Source organism: Typopeltis vanoorti, chromosome 7 (assembly GCF_054136105.1).
Source record: "Typopeltis vanoorti isolate ZY-2024b chromosome 7, IOZ_Tvanoo_1.0, whole genome shotgun sequence".
NCBI classification, from domain to species: domain Eukaryota; kingdom Metazoa; phylum Arthropoda; class Arachnida; order Uropygi; family Thelyphonidae; genus Typopeltis; species Typopeltis vanoorti.
This window is the reverse complement of record NC_143555.1, coordinates 109,987,782-110,005,421: the sequence shown is the minus strand read 5'-3', so window position 1 is coordinate 110,005,421 and position 17,640 is coordinate 109,987,782. Positions and strand designations below refer to the sequence as shown.

At 35.6% G+C, this 17,640-nt stretch overlaps 1 protein-coding gene across 1 annotated transcript in view; it reads right to left on the bottom strand.

The window, feature by feature from the left end:
- Positions 1-17,640, bottom strand: part of wls (Wnt ligand secretion mediator) — a 146,318-nt gene that overhangs the window by 85,628 nt on the left and 43,050 nt on the right. Inside the window, exon 4 of the mRNA XM_090396063.1 lies at positions 13,693-13,854. Within this exon, the coding sequence (XP_090252189.1) occupies positions 13,693-13,854 (162 nt within the window). The remainder of the gene's footprint in view (positions 1-13,692; positions 13,855-17,640) is intronic.

The following is a 17,640-nucleotide window of genomic DNA, read 5'->3' as shown; positions in this document are numbered from 1 at the left end:
TATGAAAACAGTAGAAAAAGATATCCTTGAAGTATAGAGTAATTACTTTGAGAAATTGCTAAATGAAACAAGCAGTGATAGAAAAGTGGTAAAAAACACTCAACAGGCATATAGTCAGGGATACATATCCATACTTGAAGTGGAAAAAGCCATCAAAGACTTGAAATGTGGAAAGGCAGCAGGAGTAGATGATATTCGACCAGAAATGCTGAATTATGGTGGTATAAAAGTCTTACAGTAGCTGCACTGCATAGTTCAGTAAGCCTAGACAGAGGGGATGAATTCCTGATGATTGGAGTAGAGCTCTCACAGTACCCATATATAAAAAGGGAAATAAAACTGAATGTGAGAATTACAGAGGTAATTCTCTACTGAGTATTCCTGGCAAGATTTATGCAAGTATATTTGAGAAAAGGTTGAGAAGAATTGTGTTGAAAGTTTATTTTTCACTTAGTTAGACTATAATAAATTTAGTTTAATCCTTTATCCAAGTGTGAGCAAACAAAGTTTGCACCTGAAATTATCTTCAGGACTGGGGTAAGGAAGCAGGCAACTCGTTGCAAAGGTGGGGCAAGCTAACATCACTCCTATCTCAGTATCTCCCATAATGCAAAACATCTCCTTGTGGATATGTATAATGTTATGCATTAAGGGAAGGGCCACTACAAAGACTAATTTCTACCTTTATTGAGGTCTCTTCAGTGGCTCCCACTGAAGAGACCTATGGGAGATACTGAGATAGGAGTGATGTTAGCTTGCTCCACCTTTGCAACGAGTTGCCTGGTGGTGTTGTACTACCTTACCCCAGTAATTCTTCAGGCGCAAACTTTGTTTGCTCACACTTGGATAAAGGATTATCATCATCATCAAATTCCTGCCATGTACCCTCAAGGGGTGTACAGGATATGATAGTAATACATGAAAAAAATTACATCATTACTAACTTCCTATCTACAATTTTCCTCCAAATCAGTCTGCTTGTCAAGGCTTCAACATTATCAGATCTTATATTTCTATCATCTACGGCACTTTGTACCATATCAATCCACCTATATCTTGGTCTTCCTCTGGGTCGTTTTCCTGCCAACCTGGCACTTGTTTTGCTAATCTTTCTTCGCCCATTCTGTTTAAGTGATTATACCACCTGAGATTAGGATAAAGGATTAAACTAAATATATTAATGAGAAGAATTGTGGAAGAAAAAGCTGGATTCAGGCCAAATAGAGGCTGTAACGATCAGATCTTCACTTTACAACAAATAGTTGAGAAAGCATTGGAATATAACAAAGATCTGTATTTATGTTTTGTCGATCTGAAAAAGGCATATGACAAGGTGCCAAAGGAGAAGCTACAGTTATATGGTGTCAATGGGTTTTCAAATTCCTGACATGTACCCTCAAGGGGGTTGTACAAGATATGATAGTACATGAAAAACTTACATCACCACTAACTTGCTATCTACAATTTTCCTCCAAATCAGTCTGCTACTTGTCAAGACTCCAACATTATCAGATCTTATATTTCTGTTGTCTAAGTGACTTTTTTACTATATCAATCCACCTATATCTTGGTCTTCCTGTGGTTCTTTTTCCTGCCAACCTGTCAGAGAACACTTTTCTTTTGCTAATTTTTTCTCTCCCATTCTGTTTAAGTGATCATACCACCTGAGATTAACTCTGCTAATGCATTCTTGAATGCTAACAATGTCAAGTTCTTTCCTAATATCCTCGTTTTTAATATGATGTTGCTATTGATGCTATCTGTTCATGCCCCTAATCTTTCTCAGGACTCTCATATCTGCAGTCTCTAGTCTTTTGTTCAAGTGTTTTATTTCTAATCTACTCTCAGATCCATAAGCTAAAATTTTTTTGAACCCTGTCTTGTATACAGCTAATTTAGTGTTTTGACTAATTCCTCTGTTATTCCATATAAATTTATTCAATTGACTTCCTACCATACCAGTTTTGTTGATTCTATTGTCTATTTCCATATTTAATTTCCAATCATCATCATCAAATTCCTGCCATGTACCTTCAAGGGGTGTACAGGATATGACAGTACTACATGAAAAAATTACATCATTACTAACTTCCTATCTACAATTTTCCTCCAAATCAGTCTGTTACTTGTCAAGACTCCAACATTATCAGATCTTATATTTCTATCGTCTAAAGCACTTTGTACCGTATCAATCCACCTATATCTTGGTCTTCCTCTGGGTTGTTTTCCTGCCAACCTGGCAGAGAACACTTGTTTTGCTAATCTTTCCTCTCCCATTCTATTTAAGTGACCATACCATCTGAGATTAGCTCTGCTAACGCATTCCTGGATGCTGACAATGTCAAGTTCTTTCCTAATATCCTCATTTTTAATATGATATTGCCATTGATGCCATCTGTTCACGCCTCTAATCTTTCTCAGGACTCTCATATCTGCGGTCTCTAGTCTTTGGTCAAGTGTTTTTCTTCTGACCCAGCTCTCAGATCCATAAGTTAAAATTGGTTTGAACACAGTCTTGTATACTGCTAATTTAGTGTTCCGACTAATTTCTTTCTTATTCCATATGAATTTATTCAATTGACTTCCCACGATACCAGCTTTGCTGATTCTGTTGTCTATTTCTATATTTAGTTTACCATCTTCAGTAAAAATTGTGCCTAAGTAGCTGAAATGTTTTACTTGTTCCACAGGTTCTCCATTCACAACACAGTTGACATTTTCAATGATTCTGCCTATTTTCATTGTCTTTGTCTTTTTATTGCTGACCTTCATACCATATCTATTACAACAGCTATTCAATTTAGTCAGAGAATCTTGCAGACTTGTAGCGGATTTATTTAGAAGTATAACATCATCCGCATAAAGCAAAGAGCTGACATTAACATCTCCAATTTTGATATCAGGTTTAATACCACATTCCTTCATAATGTGATCCATATAGATAACGAATAACAGAGGGGATAATGTACATCCTTGTCTCACCCCAGATTAACATTAAACCATCTTCCTGTATTTTCTACAATTCTAACCGCTGACTTACAACTCAAAGACTAAGCACTGCTTGATATGATGCCCCATTGATACCATACAACTGTAGCGTTTTGAACAGCTTTTCTCTTGGCACCTTGTCATATGCCTTTTCCCGATCAACAAAACTTAAATGCAACCTCTATTTGGCCTGAATCCAGCTTGTTCTTCACCAAGCTTCCCTTCCACAATCCTTCTCAACCATTTCTCAAGTATACTTGCTTAAATCTTACAAGGAACACTCAGTAGGGAAATACCTCTGTAATTCTCACATTCAGTTTTATCTTACTTCTTAATATATGGGTACTATGAGAGCTCTACTCCAATTCTCTGGAATTTGTCCCTCTGTTCAGAATTTCTGAACTATACAATGCAGTCACTGTAAGACACCTCCATACTTGAGCATTTCTGGTCGAATATCATATACTCCAGCTACCATTCCACATTTCAAGCTTTTGATGGCTTTTACTATTTCACGTATGGATATGTATTCCTGATTGCATACCTCGTAAGGTTTTTTTTTTTTTTTTACCACTGTGCTTTTATCTGATTGTTTCATTTAGCAATTTTTCGAAGTAATTACTCCATACATCAAGGATATCTTTTTGTCCAGTTTTCATGTCGCCTTTATTATTATTACATAACACCTTCAGGGAGTCCAAAGCCTCATCAAGGGAGGGCATGTACTCTACAACTGTCCGTCTCCACCAAATGCAACTACTTTCATCATCTACACCAACGCCATCAACCTACGACCAGCACCACCAGTATTTTCATTTATCATTTCTAATTCCTTTTACAGCACTCTTTCCTCCAATTATGAACCTTTTTTCAACAGCCTCTAGAATATCATGCCACCTTTTTGATATTTATTTTCTATGTTCTTACCAAAGTCCTACCATGATTTTTGTTTAACTAGTTTTCACAATGTTTAGTTTACATTCTTTCTTACATTCGTCTCTCTATTCTCTAAGAGCACAAGCTGATTTATTTCCCAGGAACTTTTGATATGCTTTCTTCTTTTCTTTCACTGTCTCTTTAACTTCCTGTGTCCACTATGGAGTTCTGATTTTTCTATCCTTGCAGACAACCTCACCACATGCCTCTCTGGCTGAATCAGTCGATGTTTTCTTCAGGATTTGCCAATGAACCTCCAAGGTTTGGTTCCTATTCTCAAACACTTTCATTTTTTCTTGAATAATGTTTGTGTATTTTAGTCTACAGTTCACATCTGTGAGCTGCTCAACTTTTATTAGCTTTAAAACTTTCTTAGATGTTCTATCTGGGGTGCTTAAGGGTCAAAGTTGTATAACTGGGAGGAGACCTCCATGTAGTCTTTTAAGGAATGTGGAGAACCAAACAAGGCTTCTGACCTATTGTCCAATCCTCACCTTCTTGTGGTGCACCATGTTTGGTATCTACCTGGATACTGAACAAACGAGGATGGGCTGGCAATTTGGGATTTAGCTGACCAAATTGTATTCTTTTTGGTTTAAACTACAATATAAAATGATGGCACAACAAAACAGAATTATGCAACCTAAATAATTAAACTTTGTCACTGGTTCTATTATTTTATCTTCTATAACTATTTTTGATTTAATATTATCTTGACCTTTAAATTCCATGATTTTGTTTTGTTTTGCAAAATTTTTAAATTTTAATGTTGGCTTATTTTGTTTAATTCATAAACTAATTTTTGAAGGTAATCTTCATTGTCTTGCAATATAATTTGATATAATCTGTATGCAGCATATTAATAAGAGCTCTTCTGGTTAACTGGATGTCTTATTTTATTGTTGTGTTCTATATTTTAATAATTTGATCAGTATGAATTATTCTTTCTAATAAAAATCACAAACCAATTTATTAAAGCATTGCAAATCTCTCCATAAAGTTTTTTTTCTTTTTTGTATAAGACAACACATACTAAAATCTTAAATATATGTTCTTAATATACAAGGAGAATGATATATATGACTAATTCAAAACGATCAAATAAATTATCATTCCCATATTAGACCAAGTTATTTATTAAAGCTAATAATTTTTTTTAAATATCAATCCCCATACAAGAGGCCACAAAATCTATAATGCATTAATGTCACATATGAGCAAGTGGCATTTTATTGAACAATGATCTGTTAGTACTTAGCGAAAACATAGTGAAGAGACCTGTTTCAGAAACAGAAGCCGATATTAAAGTGGAGAATGAGAACTCATTTGGTTGATTATTGATCAACAGTCACTGCTATGTTTACAGATTTAAAGGAAAGTGAAGCACTCATGGTAGCTAGTTGAAAGAATGGCAATAAGTATTTTAATTACAGAAGAGGTATAAGACAAAATGTATGAGAAAGTGATTGGAATAAATTTTTGGGGAGAGAGAGAGAGAAGGAATGATCAGATTATCATGGATTACCTCTACTGGGTAACAAAAAGCAATTTGAGAAAGTTTTGTGGTGCACCACCTCAGATATGAGAACAGCATTTAGTTAGGCAGATTTGGAATTTGTATAACATAAGCTTACACAGTGGAAAAGAATGCATAGTTTTTTTTGGTTCATTTGTTTTGAGTAGAGGCCATGGATATGATTAGCCTGTGCCAATTACATGAATTTTTTCAACTTAACTCTTGCCTTTGCACAAGAAATATCCCATTCAACCCCTCTTCTCTAATCACTATCAGAGCTCAATCTTTATGATCTTGCATCCCTAGCAGTTGACTTTTATAAATTTTTGATCAGGGAAAAGTTCTTAGTTAATAGAAAGTTTTTCACTTGGTTACAAAGCAAATTAAACTTGACAAGTTATATTCTTGTTTAATACTGTATAACCATGTGTAAATAAACAAAATTTGCATGTGAAGTATCTTCATGACTAGGTTACTTGTATAGAGACTGACTTACATCAATTGCCTTAATATCCCATAATGCAAATCAATATAGAAATCTGGGGTGCTTAAGGATCAAAGCTGTATAACTGAGAGGAGAAGAGAACTCCACATCACCTTTAAAGGAATGCAGAGAACCGACCAGGGCTTCTGACCTAATGTCCAATCCTCACCTTCTCGTGGTGCACCCTGTTGGGTATCTACCTGGATACTGAACTAACAAGGATGGGCTGGCAATTTGGGATTTAGCCGACCAAATTGTAATTCTTATTGGCTTAAACCAAATTATAAAATAATGGTACAACATGACAAAATTTCATGCCGGCTGGGGTATCGCCAAATTAAAAAATGCATCCGTTTCTTTCACAAGGGAACAAGGGAGAACAGCGAAAAGTCAGCTACTTAACAAATCTGAAAACACACCCAAACCCAACATCAAAAGAGTTAAAGATCGGTACTACCAACATGAAAAGCCTGAATGGCAAAGAAATGGAGCTAGCCGAGGAATTAGATAAGTACCAGATCGACATAATAGGGGTGAAAAACAAAAAGACAAAAACTGGCGAGATCTTTCTGAGCAATAAATACAAAATGTTATATTCAGTCAATGACAATCAAGGAAAAGAAGGAGTACCCACAGTATTCAACACTAAATACGAGGCTAATCTTCTTGAATGGCAAGCAGTCTCAAGTAGAGTGATGTGGGCAAATATCAGAATAGTGAACTGGACAATGAGACTTATTTGTGCCTATGGTCCCACAGAAGGCTCTACTAAGGTAGAAGTGGAGGAATTTTTTAATGCTTTAGAGAAAGCATCTGACACTATGAAAAAAGAAAAGTTGGTCCTTGTTGGGGATCTAAATAGCAGAGTAGGAAGTGATTGTCAGACATACAAAAATATTTTGGGAAAATTTGGAGAAAAGAAAAGAGCAAAGCTAATAACAATTGCAAATACCTGTTGGATTTCTGCTCAGGACATGGACTGGTTATCACTAACACCACGTTCCAACATAAAAATGTGCACAAATTCACATGGAGAGAAGAGGCAAGAAATAAGGAAAGTCTCATTGACTATGTTATTGTTGATAGTGATGTTTTCTCCCTGGTGCAGGACACCAGAGTGTACAGAGGATTTGAAATTAGAAGTGATCAATATTTAGTCTTGAGAAGGATAAAATTGAATTTCATATTGAAAAGAATAACATGTAAGAAAGTTTTAAAGCGAATAAAAGTTGAGCAGCTCTCAGATGTGAACTGTAGACTAAAATACACAAAGATTATTGAAGAAAAAATGAAAGAGTTTGAGAACAGGAATCAAACTTTAGAGATTCGGTGGCAGGCCTTGAAGAAAGCCCTGATTGATTCAGCTAGAGAGGCATGTGGTGAAGTTGTCTGCAAGGATAGAAAAATTAGAACTCCATGGTGGACACAGGAAGTTAAAGAGGCAGTGAAGGAAAAGAGAAAGCATATCAAAAGTTCCTGGCAAATAAGTCAGCTTGTGTTCTTAGAGAAGACAGAGACAAATGCAAGAATTCTAAACACTGTGTAAAACTAGCTAAACAAAAGTCACGGGAGGACTTTGGCAAGAATATAGAAAATAAATATCAAGAAGATGGCAAAGTATTCTGGATGTTGTTGAAGAAGCTTAGAAATGGAGGAAAGAGTGCTGTAAAAGGAGTTAGAGATGATAAAGGTGACATGAAAATGGGAGAAAAAGATATCCTTGAGGTATAGAGTAATTACTTTGAAAAACTGCTAAATGAAACAAGCAGTGATGACAGCACAGTGGTAAAAAACACTGACCAGGCATGCAGTCAGGAATACATATCCATACTTGAAGTAGAAAAAGCCATCAAAGGCTTAAAATGTGGAAAGGCAGCAGAAGTAGATGACATTCGACTAGAAATGCTGAAATATGGTGGTATAAAAGTCTTGGAGTGGCTGCACTGCATAGTTCAGAAGGCCTGGACAGAGGGACGAATTCCTGATGACTGGAGTAGAGCTCTCATAGTACCCATTAAAAAGGGAAATAAAACGGAATGTAGAATTATAGAGGTATATCTCTACTGAGTGTTCCTGGTAAGATATATGTAAGTATACTTGAGAAACGGTTGAGAAGAATTGTGGAAGAAAAGCTTGGTGAAGAACAAGCTGGATTCAGGTCAAATAGAGGATGTCAGGATCAGCTCTTCACTTTATGACAAATAGTGGAGAAATCATGGGAATATAACAAAGATCTTTATTTGAGTTTTGTATATCTGGAGAACACATATGATAAGGTGCCAAGAGAGAAGCTATTCAATATGCTACAGTTATATGGTGTTAATGGGGCATTATATCAAGCAATACTTAGTCTTTATTTGAGTTGTAAGTCAGCAGTTAGAATTGAAGGAAGAACAGGAAGATGGTTTAATGTTAAATCTGGTGTGAGACAAGGATGTACATTATCCCCTCTGTCATTCATTATCTATATGGATCACATTATGAAGGAAAGTGGTATTAAACATGATATCAAAATTGGAGATGTTAATGTCAGCTCTTTGCTTTATGCAGATGATTTTATACTTATCAATAAATCCACTATGAGTCTGCAAGATTCCTTGATTAAACTGAGTAACTGTTGTAATAGATATGGTATGAAGGTCAGCAATAAAAAGACAAAGACAATGAAAATAGGCAGAATTGTTGAAAATGTCAACTGCATTGTGAACGGAGAACCTGTGGAACAAGTAAAACATTTCACCTACTTAGGCACGATTTTAAGTGACGATGGTAAATTAAATATGGAAATGAACAACAGAATCAATAAAGCTGATATAGTAGGAAGTCAAATGAATAAATTCATATGGAATAAGAGAGAAATTAGTCGGAACACTAAATTAGCCGTATACAAAACAGTGTTCAAATCAGTTTTAACTTATAGATCTGAGAGCTGGGTCAGAAGTAAAACAAAAGATTAGAGACCGCAGATATGAGAGTCCTGAGAAAGATTAGAGGCGTGAACAGATGGCATCAATGGCAATATTGTATTAAAAATGAGGATATTAGGAAAGAACTTGACATTGTCAGCATCCAGGAATGCGTTAGCAGAGGTAATCTTAGGTGGTGTGGTCATTTAAACAGAATGGGCGAGGAAAGATTGGCAAAACAAGCTGTTTTCTCTGCCAGGTTGGCAGGAAAACGACCCAGAGAAAGACTAAAATATAGGTGGATTGATACGGTACAAAGTGCCTTAGACAACAGAAATATAAGATCTGATAATGTTGGAGTCTTGACAAGTACCAGACTGATATGGAGGAAAATTGTAGATAGGAAGTTAGTAATGATGTAAATTTTCACGTAGTACTATCATATCCTGTACACCCCCTTGAGGGTACATGGCAGGAATTTGATGATGATATACAAATCTGAAAGGAAGTGTACTTTGCATTAAGGGATACAAAGGTAACGAAGTCAACAGCTTCTATACACAAGTAGCCTAGCCATGAAGATCCTTCATGCACCAATCTTGTATGCTTACACTTGTATAAGGATTAAACAACATATTTTCTTGCCAAGTTAAATTTATTTTGGCTGGTCTAAGCTTATTTTGTAAAAAAAAAAAAAAAAAACCACTGCTTTCACATTTGGGATGCAGCCCCTTTTTCAATTAGATGACATATGATAACCAATTAGCTATGAAGATGTTAGTGAAAAAATAGTTTTGCTTATTGTACATCAATGGAACACAGAGCCATTTTCTAGTGACATTGTGCAATATAATTATGAGGTTAACACCATTCCATGATGACGAGTCTAATATGAAATCTTGAAATACCTTGGATATCGAAGAAAACAATCAACATGGCCTTGAACTTTGAACGACTTATGCATGCTGTTTTTTGGTCTTGGAGATGTTGCTGACCTCCACTGCATTGATTGTCGCTTGGTTTCTGAATCATATGTAAATATCCAAGTTTCATCATTAAATTCAAGTAATTACTGAATTTAACAAATCTGAATCATCCTTAATGTGTTGCAAAAGGTCCAAACACAGTTCCGTGCAACTTTCTGATAACATTTTTGGAACCATTTTTGCACAAACCTTTTTCATGTTCAATTTCATGTAAAATGCGTCAAATCCAAATGAACTTTCTCAGCTACAGCTCAAACACCTAACCGTCTGTCTTTTCAAATCACATCTCGTTTTTAGTGTTGCCATAGGTAACTGCTGTGCAAGGGCAGCCTGGGCGATCGCCATCTTTCATACTTTCTGAAAATCGGTTGTGCTATTCAAGAACGTGTGCACGAGACATGCACTCTTCACTGTAAGCCTCAGTCAATAATTGAAAAGTTTTCACCATGGATTTCTTCGGTTTCAGAAGAAATTTGATGTTAACTTGCTATTCACTCTTGCACTCCAACATTTTCCGACCAAGGGTAAGAAAACGCCTATATTGGAATATGCATCTACTCATACTGAGTAAAGCGATGAAGCTGAGCCTTGTCTCACAGTGACAGGTTAGAACATGCTCTATATAACCATCTCTTTGTCTCTTCCCTCCCATTCTCAAGCTATAGTTAGTTTCATTTTTTTTTTTTTTGTGTGTGTGTGTTGGACCTCGTATACAAGTAGACTAGTTATGAAGAGATACTTCACATGCAAACTTTTCTTACACTTGGATAAAAAAATAAGGATATAATTTCTTGTCATGTATAACATATTTTGTTATCAAGTGAAAAAATGTTGTATAAAAGGTTATGTACTTTCGTTATGATGCTAGCAACCTTGGATATCAATTAACTTACATTTCCAACAAAAAACCTGGATTATCTTTCATCTATTCAGATGCTGAGCTTATTCCACTTATGTAAAATAGCTACTGCTTTCAAGTAGAATGAAGAGATGCATTTCATCTTATGGTGTGTCCCACCCAATCCTCTTTGCCAATCATTCGTGAATTGCTTGAAACAGACAGCAGCAGATATTGCAATATTAAAGCATATTAAGTAATATCTGATAGGTTAGTTATTTTTTATCCATATTCTGAACCCAGAGAGATGCTATATAAACAGCACTACAGTTATAATGGCAAAACAGATGGGGGGTGGGTTTCATTTGGATAAGTCTCATGAAGGCAGAACAGAACCATCATGTCTTTACAACAACAACAAGAAATAAATAAGTTTTCCATGCAGCTGTTGTTGCTTATTATATTTAAATTTAATAAAGCTTCACTAACCAACATGTGTCAATCAACAATAACAATAGCTTGATATTATGTTTGCATAAGATCATCATCATGCGTATCAAGGATTTAGGCCTAGCATGGCCTGTTCCAGCCTTAGAAGTCATTGTGGAATCGTTTAAGAGGAAGATCAAACTCCTTTATCAAAGTTCACTGTAGAAGTATACATATGACAGTCTTAACAAAAGTTAAATGAAACTTGTCAAGAAATTATATTCTTGTTTAATCTTCCTTCCACGTTAATTGCCTTTGTATTGTTATATTTGTGTGACATTTCTTTTATTTTTCTTTAATTTATTATTTTATTTTATTGTATTCTCCTTCTTATATCACTTATCTTATTCACAGTTAAATCTATCCACACAATTTGTCCGATTCTTAGAATGATTACGTATATTAAATAAATTGACAAAGGATTGACTTCTGAATAGAGTCCGATCCTCAGCAATAACGGTCTGGAGTTACTTCCTATTCAGGTTCTGGCAATATTTATTTGATCAAGCTGCGCCAGCCAGATCCCTAGGTTAGAAATTCCTTCCAACCAAGAAGTAACCCTCAGAAAACATACTAAGTAAATCAATCTATTAATTACTCCTCATATCAAATTTTATCTATCTCTCTTAAAACCCTTTAGATTGCAGTCGTGGTCTCTGTCATATATTTCTCTCCCGCTCAGATTCAAATATTAGCAAGCAGTGCATTGGATTCAAATCAAGGCACAAAACAGGTTAAGATAATCACGATACATTTATTCGCTTCTAAAGATTACGCATTTACAATAAAAACACTCAATAGGAATAAAGTTATCCCAAGTTATGAGGTTAGAACATAACTGTAATTCACATATCACATCTAAGAATAGGCTAATTTCGCTACACAAAATTCTAGCTAGCATCTTTAAAATATCTCTACTATCTTACACATATTCTTAAAACATTCACATCGATAATTCTATAGATCATTACTTATAGCAAATTAACTACTACTCATTCACACAAATACTAAGGAAACAGCCATTAGATTCTAGACACTGGTATCTAAATCTCACTATAGTCCTTTCTACAAGTTTAGAGTTATATAACCTAACATCTCGTTTCTTCCATAACACAATATTCCATTCTTTCTTAACAAAGGAATTATAAGAGGGTTTTACATTACCACATTCCTGTAACTTATTCCATCTATCCTTTCTTTATAATTTCCCTCCGAATGTTCGATCTCATCCTTGGTGATTAACTCACGGCTAGGTTTGGCCTTCTTTGTTCTGTCCTTTCATTGCATTCTCGACTGGAAACAGCATGGATTGAATCGATCCATGTGGACGTATGTGGGAGCCAGTTTCTTCAGGCTTACTTGGAAAAGTACCTAACATTTCTTCGTCTATTCCTTCTGCCCGACATCACGAAACGACAGCAGAGAATAGCTGCCCGCTATCGACTAGATCTCGAACTGGAACTCTTCCCGACTCCACCAGAAATTCTCCAGCAACTCCAGATGAAAAAAAAAAACCTAAAAATCCCTGAACGGGGAGGTGGAGAGGACAAACCCGTTTTATACATCGTATCTCTAGCACCCTCTTTCATCCAAAACTTTCTGCCTGACACTTTCTTTTTTTGTGCCCGGCTCCTGTTTCATTCCTATCTTCCTGGAACACTCCGTACAATTGCTGCATCTTCCCGGAAAAACACTGTGCATGTGTCATTTGCACATAAGCAAATTGCTGTCGGCTACACAATTTATCCGAAGTTGTCGTTAATGGACTTTGATCTTTCGTTATTGCTCTAACATATATCTTATAGAGAAACTTCTTACATTATAATCTTTCACAAATAAATGACATCTTTCACCTTTAATTAATATTACAAAATTTGTATTAGTATAATTCTTTAAACAAAATTGGTATCTTCACTTATTTAAAAGCATTTCCCCTTTGAGTTTTTTTTTTTTCTTGTTAAATTCTGAATGAGATATTTCTTAGTAAAATTATTTTCATTCAAAATTCAACAGTATCACATAATGCAAAGCTCATATCCTTTTGGGTGTGTACAATGCTATGCATTAAGGGAAGGGCAACTACCCAGAGGAGATACAAAGGTTGAAGTAATGCAGAAGTCATATTTCCCATATACAAGTAGTGAAAAGGAGTCACACCTTATTATTAAAACACTCTGTATTAGTCACTAAGATACTTCACATGCAAACTTTGTTTACACTTGGATAAAGGATTAAAGTAAAATATAATTTAACTTAAGAGCCAAGTGAAAAACTTTCAACACTCTCAACAGGACTTCTGTTGTATAGTGTAAAAGCAGTTTTAATAATACTTCATTCTAATCTGCTTGATAAGATATCTCTGATACCTTATCACATGCACCAAAGATGTATGGTTCCTGCCAACGAGATCTAGCCAAAAATTCTACAAGAAATAAAGTACTGTAAGTTGAATATAGTATGCATTTTCATTAAGTCTCTAATTCCACTTAAATTATATTTTAATGCTTAATAGTAGCTACAAAATGCAATAATTTCCACCAAAAACTTACCACAACCCAGATATCTTCAATCTGGCCTATGCCAACATTCAGAGCTTTGCCATCAGTTGAAACAACAGGAAGACGAAGATTAATAACATAAAAATCGTGATGCAAACTTCCCAATTCAAAAAATGGAAGCAAGTTACATTCATAATAATATCCTTCTGTTTTCTGGAAAAAAAAAAAGTTTAAAATTTAGAGGTTTATAGTAAATACCAGAGCAGAACACACAATTACCTTTGTTGGATGCAAGTTTCCCAGCACAGTGGAAGTCTCTCTCTTTTTTTTTTTTTTTAATCAACAAACTTATAAAATGCAATTTAATTAAGAATGATATCAAACATGTATTACAGTGCAAAAATACATTATAATAAGAACATTAAAATATATGTGCATTTACAACTAAGTATACTTATCAAAATGCTGTTTCATTTCATACTAAAGCAGCTAAATAAATGGACTCATTCAAAATTTAGTTTTTTTTTTTTTTTTTGCATTCCTCATATATTACTGCACTCCATGCAACCTTTCTAGTCTTCCGGTACACAATGTTCATGCTCCATCACTCACAAGTTTTTTTTTTTTTTTTTTTTGTTGAACTAATTCTTGTTGAAATTAAGTGAACTAATGTTTTCAGTTTGTAATTCTGTTTGTCAGCATTTTTGCTTTTTTTTTTTTTAATTAAAATCAATCTCCACACGATTAAGAAGTTACAAAATGAATAACACAAAAGCATCACACATGAGCAAGTGATTAAGGAGAAAGAAGGAATTTGTTGTCAGTCACATTAGGTATTATCAATTTCATGTATGGATGTTAATATGATCTAAAAGTTTTAACCATGCTAACAAGATATTTTTATCTTTTCTTTGCAAGAGTATAGTGATGTTAACTAAGAAGTCTAGATATGAAGAAGAAAACAGAGCATTTAAGTAGTGAGAAGAAGAGTAAGTATTTATTGAAAATAATGGGTAAGTATCAGACTACATTTCTCAGCTCAAGACTAGCAATCTGAAATGTCAGTGGCAGAGGATTTCCTATCAATTTTGACTTAAGGCAGGGCATGTTCTTTGAAATTTAAAGTTAATTTCAAAAAATAACAATCAGACTTATTGTGACTTAACTTTGCACAAGCAAAACCCTCTTACATGAAAAAAGAATTAAGAACACACAATTTATAGACATATCAAAAAATGTAGATAGGATTAACCGCCCTATCATAAGCAGCAAGTGACAGGCCATTAGCTTAACATGAAAAAGGAAGGTGGAGTGTGAAGTTAAAAAAAAAAAAAAAAAACCAGATATGCCTTTTTATTCCAGTATATATTGGGAGTAGGTGAGGCTGTTTTAAGCCCTATCTAACTTTTGGAGGCTGAGTGGGCAGTTCAATCTCCACTGGTACCCAATCAGAGATAGCTGGCCCAAGGCTATCACTAATTAAGCGACATGCAGTGAAGAGAGATGGCTCTACAGGTGCTGCCATCTTGTGGTCCCTAATCCTAACACTCGTATTTTTTAATGTCTGAAATAATGTGGGTTCTACGGTCGATTTTCTTGAGTTTACGGGACGAAAAACCCAAGTTTCTGGGAGGAAAAACCCGCTTGCCTGTGCCAGAGATTGACTAACTCAGGAACCAGTCGAAAAAAGGCTTAGAAAAATTTCCTCTAGTCGCCAACTAGACTCAAAACCAAGTCTTCCTTTGTGCGGCCAAGCACCGTGGCATGCAAACGCCACATCCACTGAGCTACACAGGCTCATGTGTAGCCCAGTTTGAGTGTGAAGTTTCAGGAGTTAATTTCTGTTTCAAATCCAGAAAACAAAAACTTCAAAATATGATTAAAAATAAAATTTTATTTTATTATACTTTGTACTGATAGAGCAATACTACTCTTACATAATGTCCAAAAGGACTTAAGAAGGCCGAAGCCTTTACATAAAAAAGAAAGATTACAAGGGCATCACCTGACGCCAGTCCTTGGTATCCCATTTGTCATGTGCTGATGGTAACGCCAGGCCACCAGTGTACCCCGCAGGGCCCTCAAAGGAATAACTTTAACATCACTCTGGGATAAACCAAGTAAAGACAAGTCTCTATAGCTAGCAGCACTCCACATGCCATTCACAGAGACAGTAGCACTGGTAAAACGAGGAGCCACCCCAAACTCCTCTTCTATTTGCATGGCAAGGTCAGCATTTCACTTGTAGTACTGAACCTTGCTCTTATGGTAACAGGTAAGTGAGCGCCCAGTACCCACTACCTGAATACCACCATCTCTCCTCATTACTATAACCTGGCTTTCTAATGCCAGAAGTTGTTCTATAGTGTGGTTCAACTGTGGTCTCCCAACTTTTGTTCTTAAAACAGTTCGCCAATATGGAGACCACAGCATCATGTCTATGCACACGAACACCATGTGTCCGGAAACAGCATTTGGAAATATGAGACAAAGTCTTTCTAATGCCAGAAGTTGTTCTATAGTGTGGTTCAACTGTGGTCTCCCAACTTTTGTTCTTAAAACAGTTCGCCAAATACTGTTTCCGGACCATGTGTCCGGAAACAGCATTTGGAAATATGAGACAAAGTCTCGCTGTAACAGCAGCCAGCCCTACAGCTAATGTTTTCACTGTCCCATTGGGCTGTGCAGGCCCTAGGGAGCAGGGCACTTATTCTAGTCCTTAAAAACAAAAGCTAGCAGCAGGTGGCACCTTCCCAAGTACTAACCAGGCTCAATGCCGCTTAACTTCGGTGATCAGACAAAAACTGATGTATTCAATGCAAAATGGCCGCTGGCTGAAAAACACGATTAACAATAGAAAGTGTGATTAGCTTAGATCAAATTCAATTTCGTGTTTTCTTCTTTTATGGCATGGCTCTTTCTCTCATTATAAACAATTCTATTTCATCTGATTTCTCAGTCTTTATGAACTTCCAAAAAGCTTTTTTTCTTTTTTTTGACTTAACTACTCTGTTACCCTGTTAACTCTCATTCCATCAAGCTGTTTCTTTCCCTTTTCTGCTCCCACTGGTTCTTCTACACACTTCTGCCATTGAAGAATAAGAAAAATCTTGAGATGCAATAACATCTAAATATTAACATACATTTTCCTGTAGTTTAGGATTTTAAATAGAATATTTCTTGTTCTCATTTGATTTTATAACCAAATGATAGCAAAAAAATATTCAGGGATACCATGCCTTGACATTAAAAAAAAGTAATCAACAGTACTAATGTACTGAGAACTTTTATTGTTAAAAGACCATAAGATTTAATGATCACAAATACAAAGAGCCAACAAGTTTCACTAGCCACTGTCTAGCATTTTCAAGGCTGTACTGGTGTGAAAACAAATGCATCATGTTACATGAAAACATACACTTTAGTAACTGTTAGGTCGTTACATTTGATAATTCGTGTGTGCGTTCGAATGCAGTCAGAATCCGGTACATGACCACGTGTTGGTCAAATATAGTACATTAGTACTATATTTGACCAACCTCTCATGGATGGTTTCTCCATAAAAAACTGGGCAGCCAGTCATTAAGTACCTATCTAATTATCAAGCAGCAGTCCCCCCTCCCATACTCCTGTCAGGCCACAAACTCCTTGAAATAATATAAATGTTTCACAGGAATGCTGGCCTATGAAGACTCAGTCACATCCCATAGTTACCTGATATTGAATATAGTTTCCTATTGCAAACAGTTCATTCCACCTCATCCTGTAAATGTTTGTATGCACTGAGAGGTCAATAAAGTATCCATTTCATGGAACTATTCGCAAATGGTCTGTCTTATTGAAAACAATTGTTATCAAACAGATGGGGTTGTGAGCATGAAGGAATGCTCTTAGTTGGCTACAATGTTAAATTAGGCTAAGTGGCAATCAGATGTTGCTCCACCCATACAGAAGACTTAACACATGCGAAGAAAACATTCTTGATAACAGTGGCACAAT